This window comes from Populus nigra, chromosome 19 (genome assembly GCF_951802175.1).
Source record: "Populus nigra chromosome 19, ddPopNigr1.1, whole genome shotgun sequence".
In the NCBI taxonomy this organism is placed as follows: domain Eukaryota; kingdom Viridiplantae; phylum Streptophyta; class Magnoliopsida; order Malpighiales; family Salicaceae; genus Populus; species Populus nigra.
This window is the reverse complement of record NC_084870.1, coordinates 11,118,014-11,135,007: the sequence shown is the minus strand read 5'-3', so window position 1 is coordinate 11,135,007 and position 16,994 is coordinate 11,118,014. Positions and strand designations below refer to the sequence as shown.

The window sequence follows — 16,994 nt, the reverse complement described above, 5'->3', positions numbered from 1 at the left end:
AACCATTTTCGATAAAATTTACTAATATTTGTAACCTAGGAGTCGCCTCCTCGCCATCTATTGTTTCGTGGGTCCTGGGCCTAAACCCTTAGAGATTTTTCTAAGCGACCTGGCCCTTCCCGGCACATGAACATATACATTCAAAATATTTTTTTTAATTCTTTAAATTTTTATGATCGATCGGTTGCAAAAAAAAAATGTATAAAAGAGATAATTCGATTCGAGTATCCTAAAATATTTATCTCGAATTATTACTAGTGAATTTCTTCTGACATCAACCATAAAGTAATTGATAATATTTTAAGAACTCGATTGAGATTAAAAAAAAAATGGTGGTTTGATATTTTTGAAACAGTGCTCCTCCATCCCATTCATGCGGGACAAAATGAAATAGGGTGAGAGCAGAAAATTACACCGAGGGTAGTCAATAATTTCTCTTAATATATTTACATTTTCAATTGAGTCATAACATAATAACTATCTAAAAATGCGTTACGAAACAAATTTAGAAAATATAATAGTAGATTTCAAATGCACAAACATGAACAAAATGGGCAAAGCAAAACCCAGTTCAACTTCTGACATGATTCAAGCTTCCTGCAATTTTTACAACTCTACAATGGCAGAGGATTTCATCCATGAAAACAATGATACATGGGCCTGATTCAAGAAATCACATCTCCAGTTGTGTTATATGTATGTGGCACAAAAGGAAGCCTACAAAAGGGATGACTTGCTGTATTTCCATCCCAAGGACCTTCGCTTTGTGCTTGAGGTCGGGGGAGTAAAACTAAGCCCGAACATCTCCTTGAGAGCTTGTCCCTGTTCCACAAATCTGACCAGCTTTGCGACGACGGCGGCACTTTCCGTGACATGGTTAATGTCCTTTGTGTTGCTCCATACGCGGTTTGCCAACTGCAACCTTCTACGCTTTGAGTTCAGCGCAATACCCCACTTCTTGTAAAGTCTGATTCTCTCTTCTTCTGAAAACCTCTTGTTCATCAGCTTGCTTAGCATCCCTCTCTCACGATGAAGAGCCTTGATGCTGTTTCCCCAGATAAACGTATATTAGTGTTGCAAAAACTTAAAGCATATCTATGTGCCAGGAAAAAAAATTCACTGGGCACCCTGTAATTTTCAAGAGGGGAACCGGATGGATTCCAATAACATTGAAGTGCAGCCATTCCATACCATGCATTATCATACCCAACACCATTCTCTCTTATTAAGTAATCAAATGTCTTACCTAACAACAAAGGCTCAAAAGGTACTCCTTTTCTGGTATTGAAAAGGAAAAAATAATAATTTGCATCGCAGAGCCACAAACTAGTAAGAAAACTACTATAAAACACCTATAGTGTCACGAGCTCCGAAAAGGCTACAGAATATTTTTGTTTTTTATTCTCCTTGTTTCTGGTTAGGTTCTCTTGCTTTATTGGCAGATCATGTGAGACACATGCTGGATGCATTATTGGGAAACAAGTTTCAAAGTTCCCAATACATGTGAAAACACATATCGAATATGCATGGATGAGAGAGAGAGGTTACCTTGAAGCTAGTGTGAGAGCCCGACCACCTCCCACACCCTGATTTCCCTGAGAAAATGTTTCCTTGAGGAAGGAAAGTCTCCTATGCTCCACTTCCATGTATATGGAATCTGTTGGATCGCCTTGAAAGAGCAAGAAAAAGTAAGTTCTGTGGACCAATGACACATTGCAAGTTTGCCAGAGTTCCAGCATTGCTCTCTGCTGTCTCTCAAATTCAAGAGGCCAATTGAGAGAAGTTTTCAAAGATTCATGCATAGGATCCAATCCTATGTCTCTTGAACTCTTTTCATATTTATCAGCCATTGTCGATGCCTCTGTCTCCTGAACCTGTTGTTCAATCAAACCAAGCTAAAAGTGAATCTTGAGAGAAACTCGGTCACAAAGAATGCAATTTCAAGCAAAAACATTGAAGAGAGAGAGTATTCTCACCTGACCATCAACAAGTTGCTTCTCATACTCCTCCTGGGCCATCTCCTTCATTCCTGCAACAAAAGTGTGGATGCTAGGAATCTCCTCATCTGCACAATTTCCAATGCTCCGTGCTCTGAAGTCATCTGTGCAAGCACTTCCAAGAGATGACTGAGAGTCATTTCTTGACAATATTGTAGCATTGGCACCAAAATCAAGTGGAGGAATTTTCCTTCGGGGTCCTGGTGGTCTTCCGGTTAATTTTTTCCCGGATCTATTAGGTGGTGTGCTATCAATTTGTTCTGCCTTCTCAAATCCAGGAGAAGGGTCATTCATGAAATTCTCTCTACAACTCCTGCTCCTTGTTAAGTTCAGGTTTCTAGAAGTAGACATATCAGCTGCTGAGGACTGTGGAGATGATTCATCAGGGTAAGGACTGACCAGAGCATCAATGGTCCTTTGCACATGATGCAATCTCTGCTCCAACACACTATATCCATTTTGCACGTGACTCCCTTCTCTATCTCTATTAACTGGAGTGGATATTCCGGTACCTGTTGTGACTCCGTCCCTGAATGCTGTCAAAGCCAAAGTTCCTTCATTCTCACCATTTGATACTGAATGGTGTCTGAAATTGCTCCCGTTCCTTGTCTCTTCCATTTCAATACACTGAACTTCCTTGCAGTAGTCATCAGCATCTTCTGCAGCATCCTCTAGACTCTGAGATGAATTGTATCTGACAATCTTCTTTCCTATTGACATTGGAGGAGAAGTACCATCAGATAAACCATGCCTGTCGGTGTTGTCAAGAAGACAGTAGGGTTCCTCATCATTGCTCCCACTATCTCCACCATAACAAGCAGGGCCAAACTTTCCAGCACCTCCATTCAGATAATGAGGATCACCCATGCCTGATGATTTGGATACTGAACATTCATCTTCCCAAGTATCCCCTGCTTGCATATTATGACAATGACTGCTCCCATTCTGAATTAAGAGCATGAAGAAATATTTAACAATTACAATTTGAGTGATATCATCAAACATGTAGTGACACTTCCAGGTTAGTTAGTAAAAATACCTCCTTTCTTGAATTTTGATCATTTCCAATCACTCGCAGCAAATCCTCTACTCGAGATTGAGCAAGATCCCTTTGCTTAGTCAACTCTCTAATCTCCTTCTCCATCTGCATGAAAGGAACCACTTGATAGGGTGTAAGTCGATATATAATGTGGCAATCACGTAGAATCTTCTACGCTATATGTCATAGTATATCTTTAAGTTTTGTTCATCCATAAAGCTCAATCATACAGCAGGGTCTAGGGAAAGCAGATTAAGACCATCTATGCATTGAGGAAATTAAATAATCCTTTGGGCCAACCAATGGCGATCGGTTGGGGTGGGTATTTGTGTACCCACAGCTGACCCAGAATAACCACAACCATCAGAATATCAGATTTGCTCAATAAAGAAGCTATCGACAAATTCTTGATTGAGAGATAATTGTAATACTTCCACTGGTAAAATTTATTGGCCGAGTTCAAAAATGGAATTATTGATTCTGAATTGAAAAATCAACAGTGCCTAGTGTCCGAAGACCTTGGTTGCTATTAATTTTTTGTTCATCTTTCGCATGGGTAAAGCATTTTGCAGAAAAAAGTTCAGAAAACAAATAATTACCTTTTGAATTTGAAGATCTTTCTGTCTCAGTAGAGATGTGTAATCACAAGTTGAGGAAGCAAGGTCAGGACTTCTCAACTCACTCTCCAACCTAGCCACCTCCTTTTGCAAATGCTTAACCAATGCCTTATCAGACATGACTACATTGACCTGTGCTTTTGTAGTAACTTCTTTTGCACAACAAGCAAACAAAAGAGTATTTCTAGTTTGCTCAACATGGCTTCGTGCAGGGCTCAATGTGCAGATGATGGCAGTTCTAGCATTGCCACCCAATGCAGGCTGCAGTAACCGTGTCAGCTTAGAATCTCTGTAATTGATGTGTCCCGGCCTCCTATTACTGCACAAATCATTGCATCAGCCAGATATGAGATGTGATTGCGTGAATCTATAAATTGATAAGATTTCAACTTTCAATTTACACCAATTGCAGAGAAAAAAAAGGCGGCAAAGAAAATCAGTAGGAAGGGGGGCAAGATAAAGTACAAGCAGCTCTGTCATGATTCGTGTGTAGTAACCCTAAACAGACACCATTAACAAAATGCTCTGAACACTGTTCCATATCAATCAGTACAGTTCTAAAACAGCTCGTATGAAAGGTGTGTGCCTCTGTGCTCCAGGGACATTTGCTTGTATTTTTACTTTCACGTGATGCCAACATGGTTAATATCCTTCGAAGCATGCATGAGACTAGCCAATCTTCCTATATTCATTTTTAACAATCTACATGACACTTCACCATTTAGTACTTACAGAAATAACAAGCAAGATAGTTGATGGCAATATTTCAACCACAAATTTGACATCTAGACTTATCAATTTTTTATTGAAAAATATCCCAAAGTTTAAGCATTTTCAAAAAAAAAAAAAAATAGGACCATGAATGATCATGACAGAAAATCTTGTCCTAAACAAATGCTGAAAGAAACTAGATTTAATCCCTGTGGCAGTTACAGATTAGTTAGTGAATATCAGCTAAGTTAGAAAATCTAGATGCAGATGAAAAACGTCAAATTATCACCACACTGCAATAACCACATGCTTTAGCTACAATTAATTATGTCACAGACACAAGCGAACACTGAAAAGAAATTAAAAAATAGCCACCTTAGCTTGCGAATAACGGTTCCCAAAGTCAATAAACTTCGGTTAATGTGGGAACCTTCTTTTAATCTTGCTCCAGTGGATAGTGCCTGAGATGCGCGCTCACTTCCTGCCAAATCAACAAAATTCTGCACCAAAACCAGAACTCAATTCTGTTATTAATATTTTATTCCTACTTAATTAATTTCATGGGTGATAATAAGTTGAAATGATCCGTACCACAGTGGCAGAAAGAGTGGTCGAATTTTCCTTGCCGAAGAATTCACAAGCAGAACTTTCAATTGTCTGCGAGAATTAAAAAAAAAAAGGAATAACTTCAATAACTCCAATTCAAATTCCACACATTTTCATTACAACTAGATGCTTGTACAGTTGTGTACTATGGAAGAGGTGAAAGGAAAGGGGCATACTAGTCTAAGAATTTGATGGGATCTGGAGCTTTTCTCATTCAAGGAGGTCTCCCCTATCCGTCTTTGAGCTGTTATAATACCACAGGATAAGTAGACACACAACACCACCCAATAACAACAGCAGGACTTTGTACAATGCTTTACCTTCACAAACAGAAAGAAGCTCCTTTAGATGGTCCCAGTCCTTTAGTGTTTCCTCGGTGGCTTTCTCAACTACAGTCCCTTTCTGACCAAAACAGGAAAAAGAGTCAGACCAGTTCGTCAACATATTTGTGGAATCTAGAAAGGATAACAGCATTCACCTCTGGATCATCCAGCAGTCGAAGTGGAGTGCTGTCCGTGCTAAGCAGATCTCGGATAGCTTCATTGTATATCTCAACTGCTGAGAACTTCAAAACAAATGCTCTTTCTTCATGCTGCGATGTTAAAAATAGTTATACATAGGTTGGAATTAAGAAAACAGAAAGGAAACAGAAACAGTTCTAATTAGAAACTTTGATTACCCTATGTATATAGTCAAATATATCTGCTACTGTATACTCAGTTATTCCCATCATGGTGTATGTTTTTCCACTGCTCGTTTGCCCATAAGCAAAGATACTTGCTGGAAATAGCAAAAGTAGGTGAAATTTCTTCGCTTATTGGCAAATAAAGTGACAAAAAGAACTTGAGCATCATACTTACAGTTAATACCGCTGACAACTGAAAGGGCAGCTTCCTTAACTCCTTCCTCGTACACTTCCCTTGTAGCATTGTCACCTCGAAATACTCTGTCTATCCCCAGAACATGAGCGAATGAAATGAGATGAAACACTTAAACAGAGAATTATGTTACTAAAAGCTGGCTGTTAATTCAAATTAACTAACTTCTATAAAGTTTGATGCAACGAGATGTACACTAAATTTAAAAATTGAGCCAATGGAAGAAGCTATGACCAAATATATACATGGCATTAGTGCTTTTGGCACACCACTGTTCACAGTGCTCTAACTATCTGACAGTGAACTGTGCTTAGCAAACAGTTCACCGCTTCTGAGGTCAGGTCAGGAGGGTTAACCTAAAACAAATGATTTGGAAGGCATCATGATAAATGATATGTAAGGTAGAAAATCCACCATGGGTTTCCCTTTTGTTCATTGACCAAGTTGATAGCCTATAAGCAAAATGAATTAGTCCAGTCTTAAAAACATCCTTGCTTTTGTTATGCAAGCATTACCAAAGTACGGGGAACTGAAAAGCTCTCCAGGCATATTGTATCAAGAGTATATGTACAGAATTAGCTATATGTTTGACATGATGATCCTGGAGATATTAAATTGCCACCTATAATTTCAATCTGATCGAGCAAATATTTGCCAGAAAATAGAGTTGCTCTTGGTGTATGATGCCAGATAACTCACAGGATTAGACCCAAAACATGAGGGCCTAGCCTCATTAAGAGGGACATATCATTCTCATTTTCATTTTTGACACCAAAAAAAGGAATCACAGAGCATCTCCTTACCAAAAGTATAAGCTGATGGAAACGTGGAGCCTTCACGGAGGGTATTCCGGTACAAGATGGTGGTGTCATTGATGCATTCCCAATCTGCTACTTCATTTTCCACAATCTCCTTGTCGCTCAAAGGCCTTAGCCTCACCAAAACAAGAATCTTCTCCTCGCAGGCACTCGCCATTTGCATCTTCTCCATCTTCAGCAGTTCTTCCTTGCCAATTGATCCCATTCTCCAACCCCACGCTTGTTCTTCTTCTCAACCCGACGAGCAAAATTAAAATGAAATAAGACCCATAATTTTCAAATATTCTGGTAAAAAGGAAAAATCTAAGTCGATGAGTCAAAAAACTCACAGGTACTCTTGCTTTTCTGAAATGCAAGGAGACAGTTTAGATGTCTAAAAAAATTGTTGCATTTGCCTAAATGACAGCGGGCCCATCATTTTACTTTGACAGTCTCTGACTCTCTGCAATAAGAAAGCTAATCATAGTAAGAATCTAACAAACCCAAAACATAAGTAAGTAACCATAAAACAGGCAATTTACATTCCATATCAACAACAACGTCAAGAATTACATCTAATCATCATTTTCAACCAAACACCCAAACAACCTTTTAAAATCACAAAAAATATCTAAATAAATAATAAAGCCCATAAAAGATAAAGACTTGAAACTACAACAAGATGCTGATCTTGGATTTCTATCTAAATCACCCTCGCAATAGATAACAACCAAAAAGCAAGCATCTGCATTATTTAAAAATTGTAAAAACAAACAAAACAAGAAACAAACCTTTAGAAACCCATATTTAAATTTCTAGTCTCTCCCTTAAAAAGTGGTTCCTGGTTCCTAGCCAGCTACAATGCTTGAAAACTAAGAAACAGAATTCCATAGTTTTTTTCTTGAAAAAAAAAACTTTCAATTCACAACCAAAAAAAAGAGCAGCACATATCAGCGACTAAACTAGTACATGGTCCCCGTCGACATAACACATTCATAAATACAAGCTCGTGCCTATAAATGTGTATATTAAATACATTCATATACGTATGCAGCATACTTACAAAGCATGGGTAACTGTCATGAAACGGTGAGTGAACAGAGTTGAAGCAAGCAATGCAGCTCAGATACGATACTCTACATTTCCTCTTGCAAAACGCCACCGTTTCTGCTTCTCTCTCGCTCTCTGGTCTAAAGTGAGAGAGTATTTACCTTCTCCAAATCTCAAGCTCTGCAAGCCCGCAACTGCAACAAGGAAGCCAAAAGGAAATCAGTACCAAAACGCAACTTTTAAGAATACTACTAATCAGTTGAAAAAAATATTTAAATCCCCCGAACTTCACGCATTTAACCGTTACCAAATGCAGCGGTAAAAGCAAAATTACAATTAAAAAAACTGTTTTCTACCTTGAAGGAGTCAAGATTAGTAAGCGTACATGAGTTGATGTATCAATTTGTTTTGTGTATTTAGTAAGCGCAGATGAAATAAAATGATTTGATTTGGCTGCGCTTGAACATGAACTGGAACTTGGCTTTGAAGAGAAATTAAAAGAAAAAAAAATGTGAAACTATTGCTTTACGCGTTGCAAAAAAGAAAAATGTCAGTCAAAAAGGAAGGGTAAATTTGGTATTGAAAGACCAAACCGAATGGAACAGTACAAATCGGCGAGATTTTTCACTCTCCTCCTCGCACGATCTCTCAAACAGAGAGAGAGTGGGGGAGAGAGGGAGAGTCAGTTTTGTTCAGTTTAATTTGGCTTGGTTGAGTTCTATCTGTCAACGGGCAGAAAAAAAAAGCTGTATCTGTACCTCTCTCTCTCTCCAGATTCTGTGTCAGTGCAGGGCAACTCTGATGGAGCGTTCTGCTATCTAAGGTTTATTTGTCAAGGGCAAAATTCTTTTTTGCCCCTTTTGATTAGTAATATTACACTTTGGTCTCTGTAGTTTAAGACTTCTTGGTTTCAGTCGTGTAGTTCCTCATGGTTTCAGTATGGTCCTTGAATTCATCAATAGCAAATAGTAAGCTCACCTTTAGAATCATTATTTTATAGTTTCAGATTTTAAGAGTTTTATTGTTTCACGTGAATAGGATTTGGGAATAAGAAAATTTAAAATATTTAGAAATTGACACTCGATTAAATTCCATTAACCAATGTTCAATGGTAGGTGAAACTTTTTTATTTTTTTCCTTGTTTTTTGAGAAACTCCCAGAAATGGGGGTCAATAAATAAACTCAAAAAAATTGGATTGTGCTAACTATTGAACGTTGAAAAGGGTAGTCCTGGAAGTATTTGAAACATTCAGGGCTATTATTGAAGACATTTAACATATAAGTGTAAAAGGGAAATAATGGTGAATATATAAGGGTTAAATTGAAGTTTACCCTTTTGCGAGGCTGGAAGGAAGTCACGTAGGGATAGGAATACGAGGGTTGGGTTTTTTCTTGTTTGGCGCCACGTGTATTTGTTGTTTTGGAGGGGCGCCAATCTATCGTCGATGACTGCCGGCGTTGGACCCCTTGTTGATGCTTAGTGAACGGTTGAGATATGGAGGGAATGGATACTTGGTGTGAACAGCGAGTGATGAGTCGGCTACTTAATTACATTAATTATCATGACATAATTAGACTGCAATTAATTAAGTAATGAAGTAAATATCCCCATGTGATGATGATAATGGGGTGTATACAGGTTCAATTTCTACTATCGTGTTTCTCGTGTATAGATTTTAAATAATAGGTAAATATCTCCATATTTCCATACGGTAAATGTTGAGTTTCGAATATGATATTTATTATTTTAGTATTATTTATTATTTGATATAAAATAAAATAGCAGTATATACGTGCATAATAAAATTACAAATATCATGCATTTATACGTGTTATATCAATATAGAGACATATGTATATTACATCATATTATATTAAGAAATTAAAAATATTTCACATGTGTTTATAATACAAATGTACATATGTATATATGCAGGGGTGGTTGATTCGTGAATGAGTGTAACCAATAGCAGAACGAGAAGAATTATCGATCCTTCTTTTGATTTGGTCGAGATTCTTGTTTTTTCTTGTTTGTTTTCAACCATACGGACAGTATTATTTTTCTGGTTTTCCTCTCAGTACAATGTTTTCGAGGCAACGAGAAAGAAGATTCTTTATATTGTCGTTGTATCCCATTACTGGTCAACTACGGTAACCACTAGCCATGATGAAGCATGCTGACCAAAGGAGCATCCGAGACCCCAAAATCCAAATCAGCAATACAATAATAAAACTCTGTGCGGGGAGTCAAGGAGATAACACGTTTGTCCGGCAATTAATTATTATCAGGTTGCACGCTGCCTCTATATATATATATATATATATATATATATATATATATTAGTTATCTAACCAGCGATTATAAATATAAAAAAAAACCCTATATATAAGTTATTTTAATATATATTTTTGCATAAAAAAATTTTAAAGTGTAGATAAAAAAATTTAGACAAATATATAATTAAATAAATCAATAATCATCTATATAAATAAAAAAAATATTAACAATAATTAAAAAAAATCAAAAAAATACAGTTGCGTGGTGTAATATTTTGCATATTTCGGTTGCTGGGTTAATTGATCAGAATGGGTCCGTTTCTTTTTATCTCTTTGTTAATCATAGCCATCTAATCTAGAAAGTTCAGTGGTGGTCGTTGATGATGGTTCAACAAACTTACATAAGCTCAGATAAAAAATGGGATTTTCATGTAAAATTATACAACAGATCTAATTTTGTTGTTCAAAAAAACTAGAACATTCCAACTTTTTAAAAGGGGAAAATAGAAAAGAAGAAAAAACATAAGTAATAGCACCCTTATCCTATCAGATTGATTCGGGGTACTTGAAAAAAAGATTATAGTAAATTGTCAGGACAGCTCAAATTAATCATATTTCATATATAAAAAATTATGGTATTTTATTTATTTAAAAATATATATTTATTGTTCATTTGATTAGATTTGATTAGGTCAATCAAGTAATAAATTAACTTGTTAAATCAATCAAATTATAAATCAACTGTGTTTAATTATATTTTTTTTCTATTCAAATTAAAATTCAATTTTAATGAAGTTTCCTGGTAAACCAACCATGAAGGGATAAGTTTAATAATCATGCTTTGATTGAAAAACCTGTAAAAGTGTGAGAATCTTTAAAAGAAGCAAGCAGCAGCGGAGAACCTGTAAGGTGGGCCCTCCAAGTCTTGTAGACGAGGCCAGCTCAAAAGTTCATGCGAATAAAGTTAATTACATGTACCGTGTCCAAGTTACTATACCAGGAACTCGGTCTTAACCACGTGCCATTGTTATGGTAATTGATCACTACTTATGAGGACCACTAACTCACCCAAACTGTCAATGCAAGCTCAAACATCCAGATTGTTTTTTTAAAATTATTATTATTATTATTATATATAATTTTTATATTTTAATGCCAAAAATAAATTTTAATATATATATATATATATTAAATATATTTTTAAGTAAAAAATACTATAAAAAACAAAATCTACCATGTTTCGAAACAACCATTTAAAAAAATTTAGATATGTGGAATCATGGTGTGAGAGAATATGAACTTGATGAACCTCATTTATTCAACACGTGGCATATTAGCGAGGGAGAGATTTGATGGTAGGATGTGTTTGACGTCTTGATAACTAAGTTATTTGAATTTTTGGGCAATTTAATTATATGCTCTTTCGATCAAGTTTACAGTGTGGTGTTTTACACAGTAAACTTTTATATACGATTTTAGAAAAGTATATAAATGAGTTCAGTTTATATATTAATGTATTTTAACATTTTTTAAATCAAGATTGAAAAATATCCAGGTGTAAAAAACAATATTATTAATAATGTGTACTAGTTGCTGGTGAAACTACCACTGTACATTGCAGTCAATTCAGAAGCTTCTTTCTCTTTCTCCTGATCCATCCAATATCCCATCACCAACAATAATTACTCCAAGACAATGAATTAATGCTCATTACAGTGATTAGAACGATGCTTTGAATTTCTCTCCCTCGACAAGGTTGTCCAGATTAACCTTCCGTACAATCCTACCTGCACTGCTCGTGCCAGAGCACCAAGACATCCAAATTCCAAATAGAGCATGGCATCGGCTTCTCAAGAGCACCACAGATCTCCAGTGATGGAGTTTGCGCAGGAAGGGTGAGGGTTGAAAGATGGCTCACATGGTAGCCTTTCATCTTACAGCGACACTGCTGACGTGACGTCAGGCCATTAATTATGATCACCGTCGAGAAAGGAGGAAGTAGCTTGCACATTTCTTTCATGAACAAATTGTCATAATTATTGTGAAATGTGATTTTAAAACAGCTTCAGCTACAGTTATGCCGCTGCATATTGGATCTTGTGTGTTTGGTTATCCGATAGTTATTATGGCTGTGATTTAAAAAAAAAATTATAAAAAATATTTTTAATTATTGTTGAGCTGAAAAAATATATGTTTAGTTAAAATTATGGTTAAAATTAAGATTGAACAAAAGGTAGTTTAATGTATTTGATTAAGAATACTTTTGAAATTGAAATTAAAAAATAATTTTAAAAAATATATATTAATATTTATGGTTTTTTATTTAAATACTGTAGATTTAATTATTTCTATTACATCATGAAATAAATCATACTTTATATAAAAAAAATTTATTGTTCCATTAAACTATCTACAATTTCATTACATACAAAATTCATCCGACAAGAACTACAGTTTCCATGATTTTTTAAGCGCGCAATAAAATTAGGTAAAATATTATTAGAAATAAAATTGAGATTACATTACGAGTAAATTCAATTCACCTTAAACTAATTTTTTAAAAAAACAAACAAAACAAATGTTGTTCAAGTTCACATGAATAGTGCGAGTAAAATCAATTAACTACACTGATTTTTCAAAAAAAAATATTTATGTGAACAGTGTCATGGTGGAGCCATGCTCCACTGTACAGGGGTTCTCCCCAGCGAGAAACAGTAAAATGATGCTTCTACAAAACCTACGGCACAACTACAAAATTAATAGGTCATGCCAGAATAAATTATTTTTTGTTTCTTAACCCAGCATTAATATGTACGGTTATGGGTGAGGTTCATTGTAACCACACTATTAAACAAACACGATAAAAGTCCCGATCATGTTCTAAAAGAAGTGATTGAGTGGATAGTTATTTCTTTTTTTTTATTATTATTATCGTGGGTGTCCGGGCCAGCTTGCGCGCACCTCGACTAATCCCACGGGCCCTGAAGTTAACGACCATGTAAGCCTCCAGTGGCCATCATATGAGCAGCCATAGGGTTTGAACCTGAGACCTAAGAGGGAGCAAACCCCTTAGTCCCAAACTCTTACCACTATGCCACCACCTAGATGGTTAAGTGGATAGTTATTTCTTAATTTGAGAATTTGTCTCTCTGTCAAAAAAAAATGTCTGGAATTTTTTTCAATACTATACAATGAAATCAGTACTGTGATTAATGAACCTTGTGTGATTATTTTTATCACCAGAAAAAAATTAACTGGTGTTACATTGGATAAAATTAAAAGGTGTGCCAGTAGCATTTTTATTCCCTCTTTCTCTCTCTTTTTTTTTTGTTGCATTGATTGATCAAACTAATATATATTTATATATAGTAACCTGGACCTTTGAGCCTTCGTCTATTGAAATGAAAATGCCGAGGAACTGTTCTCACAGGTAATGACCTAATGCTTGCCCTTTGCATGGGCAGAGCCTTTAATGGGTGAACAAGCTAGTTCGGCCGAACCAAATTTAGCCTGGCCCAGTACCTAATCAATTTAAAAGAAAGCCATGTCTGACCAAGAGGACAAAGTTTAGACCGGCCCAGAGAAGCATGATATGTTACCTTGTTCATATGGAAAAGCCCGGCCGGTGGAAATCTCTCTCTCTTTTAAGATAACCTTGTTCATACATAAGTTAACACGGCAGGAGTTATGGGTTAAAGATTGTTCTCGAGGCAGGGAAAAAACTTATATTTACTGAAAAGATTGTTTGACAGTGATGAAACTCGGATAACTTCAAGAGATAATATTACTCTTCACATAGCAGAATGAAGATTGACGGAAGATAACTCACGAATCTTTAAAACAAGTCTTCTTGGTTGGATGGAGGATCCTTAGAAAGAAGGAGATGTATATGATGAAGTATCAAAAATCTAACTAGTCTGAGAATGGTTCTTCTGGATTATTAATTAATTGATCTTAACAATTTTCTCCATTCTTTTTAGTGGTAATTGATAGTTTATACTTGATCCTTGATAAATTAAAGTTATTCATGGCTAATACATGTAAAAGGTCTTATTTGATGAAGGTAAAGACTCTTCAATACTTAAATAAGTATATTTTTAAAGAGAGAAAAACAAGAATACTCAAAAGAATGATGCTCTAAAATTATACATGCAGTGGAAAATAAAAATTATGAATTTTTATTTTGAATGTCTCGTGGTATATTTATAGCTCATGAGTCTTATTTTTTTTGTATAAATAAGGGACTACAATGTAATTATTCTGATAACATTTAATAAATAATAAATATCATTTATATTTATATTAATGTTAAACGAAAATATGGTGGGTCCTCAAATAACTTTTATACACCTAAAAAGTATAGAGAGATTAGAGTTTAAAACGTCAAATGTAGCTAAATCTATAGAGGTTGAGTTCTTTATCGATATTAGATCCTGAAAAAGTTGGTTATTCCCCTAGATATGTCAATGGAAGATGGTCATTACTTTGGACTTGGCTAACAATCAAGTCAAAGTGTCTTGGATCTAGCATGTTTGTCAGATTCACTTCACTTTGTTGATTGTCAAACCCAAGTGTTTTGAATCTAGCATGTGTGCAATACTCATGTTACTCCAGACTTAACTGATTATCAAGTCTAAGTATTTTAAGCTTGACATGTTTATCATATTTATATTACCTTTAACTTAGCCCACGCTAAATCTACGTTATTTTAAATTTAATAATGTATCAAGTTAAAATATATTGAGTTTGATATATGTGTTAAACCCATTATCCTAGCATCGGACTTGGGACGCTACCATATCTAGAAAGCATCTTGGTACCTTGGATGATGCTGCTGTGGGAAAGACTTTCTTTCGAAGACGGTGATGGTAAAAATATATTTTGTTCTTTTAACCCACCTTGAAATTAACAGACGTCATTCCACGGTCACTGCCAACCGTTTTTGATCCAAGATTTTCAGGGCTGTTTTTTACAAAAATAAAAACAAATGTTGATTACAGTTTTTTATATTATTTGCGAATGAGTTCTCTTGGAATAATTGGTCAGGCCATGTACCTTTGCGTTATTTCTGTAGCCAAATGACTTGACAAGTGGCCTCCTCTGTCTTTAACTGTTTCAGAAACTGATCACAGAACAAGTATCCCAGGTGTGAATAGGTCACCGTTGTCTTGATATGATGATATCACGATGGTTATGAGTCGAAATGGATTCTCGAAGATATGCGTATAATAAATATACTGTTTGTCATTTTGATGGGTGGATGGGAGGTCTGGGCAAGAGACCATACTTACGTCGAGACAGGAACGTCCCTGTCTAGGTGATGTGGTCACCCGCCTGTCCAGACAAATCTTTAACAATCTGGCTTTGCCCGTGTGACCTGCCCGAATAAAACCTATTATGTCTTCCACACAACAGACTACTACTGGAGATTGCATATCCCTGTAGGTTTATATATGTACTACGAGCTTGTTTCGGAATGAGGATGGCCCGTGTTACTAGATTTTTTGAATTTTTTTAATATAAATTATTTTTTTTTTTAGAATTTTAGTACCAAAAATATTTTTAAAATATATATTTTGAAAAATAACTATTATGATAAAATTAAACATGTTATGTATAATTGATAAGCATTGTACCGCGGGTCGGAAGAATCTTTCTCGAGTAATTTTTTTTTAAGCATTGTTAATGTATTTTTTTAATAAAAAATAATTATAAATTCAAAATATAAACCATGTTGAACAATATTTTTTAAAACAGTGACATTGAGACATATTGAAGAATGTTTTTTAAAAAATATTAAGATAAAGATGTGTTAAATTGACTTGCATTAACCTGTTAAATTTATAATCTGGATCATGAAATTGTGATAACATTATAAAAATATATATCAAAATAAATCATGAAGCTCGTTTACTAATCAACTCAGTATCGAGGAACAAAATTTAAAAAAAAATCAAATTAAAAAATGGCAAAAAAACTATTCAGGTTAGTCACTTGGGTTAACCCGTCAAACCCGTGATTTACATCATTAGGTTTTGATAACCTCATTTAAAATAAATAAAAAGAAATTACAAAACTTAAATTTCAACTAACATATTATTGAATGATGAAATAAAAAAATCAATTAAAAAAAACAAGTCAACCCGAGCCAATATGTTAAACCCACCATTTGGATCATGAAACCGATATAATTTCATAAAAAACAAATAAAAAAATTATGAAACTCTATTTTTTGCAGATTCAATGTTAAAGGTTGAAATCGATAACAAAATAAATTTATAAGATCAGGGTAACTCCATGAAAAGTAAGTTAAAAAAAAATGCGAAGCCAAATTCTTAAATGAATAATTCCATGAAAAATAAATTGAAGAAAATTATGAAACCTAGTTTTTAAAAAACCAAATATTAAAAGATGAAATTGAATAAAAAACTAAAAGAGAGAGGGGGATTAGGTTGTTGGAGGATGAAATTTAAAAAAATAAAAAAATAAAAAAAAATCTGAGTCAACCCATCAAATCCATGACTCAATAATAAAATCATGATAATTTTATAAAAAGTAAACCGAAAAAAAAAATCCAACTAAAAAATATTCAAGTTAAAATGGAAACAAAAAATTGAATATGATTGATCTGAATTACGAGAATGAGATAGTTTTATAAAAAATAAATTGAAAAAAAAATACCAAACATAGTATCAAAAAAAATCAATTAGAAATAAGCAACAAAAAATGACATGAATCAACCCGAGTTAATCAACCAAACTCGTGAACTAAATCATAATCCATTATAAATTAATAAAAAAATATAAAATATATATATAAAATCCCACCCCAACAAATCTAATATTTACAAAATCATTACATGACCTAACAAAAAAAAAAGTATGAAATATGATTTTCAAAGCGACATGATACTAAGTTTAAGATTTAAATACACCAGACAAACATTACTGTTTTTCGAATAACTCGTGTCGTTGTGTAACTCTTGTCATAATGAACATACAAAATGCTTTATTCGTACATAC

At 34.6% G+C, this 16,994-nt stretch overlaps 1 protein-coding gene across 4 annotated transcripts; it reads right to left on the bottom strand.

Annotated features, from left to right (window-relative positions):
* Positions 1–421: 421 nt before the first annotated feature.
* On the bottom strand, positions 422–8,514 carry LOC133680025 (kinesin-like protein KIN-7E). Of its 4 annotated transcripts, none has more exons than XM_062102811.1 (16): positions 8,454–8,514; positions 7,709–7,889; positions 6,996–7,108; positions 6,652–6,894; positions 5,831–5,920; positions 5,650–5,750; positions 5,449–5,562; positions 5,291–5,372; positions 5,147–5,214; positions 4,956–5,021; positions 4,740–4,864; positions 3,636–3,972; positions 3,037–3,141; positions 1,977–2,942; positions 1,549–1,895; positions 422–1,045 (listed from the first exon to the last, which is right to left on the bottom strand). In XM_062102811.1, the coding sequence occupies exons 4-16, from the start codon at positions 6,869–6,871 to the stop codon at positions 718–720; spliced, it is 2,949 nt and encodes a 982-aa protein (XP_061958795.1). In that variant the 5' UTR covers positions 6,872–6,894; positions 6,996–7,108; positions 7,709–7,889; positions 8,454–8,514; the 3' UTR covers positions 422–717. The 4 variants fall into 4 exon arrangements, with proteins under 4 accessions (XP_061958795.1, XP_061958794.1, XP_061958793.1 ...); XM_062102810.1 differs by having other exon boundaries at positions 8,081–8,495; XM_062102809.1 differs by having other exon boundaries at positions 8,052–8,489.
* Positions 8,515–16,994: the final 8,480 nt, after the last annotated feature.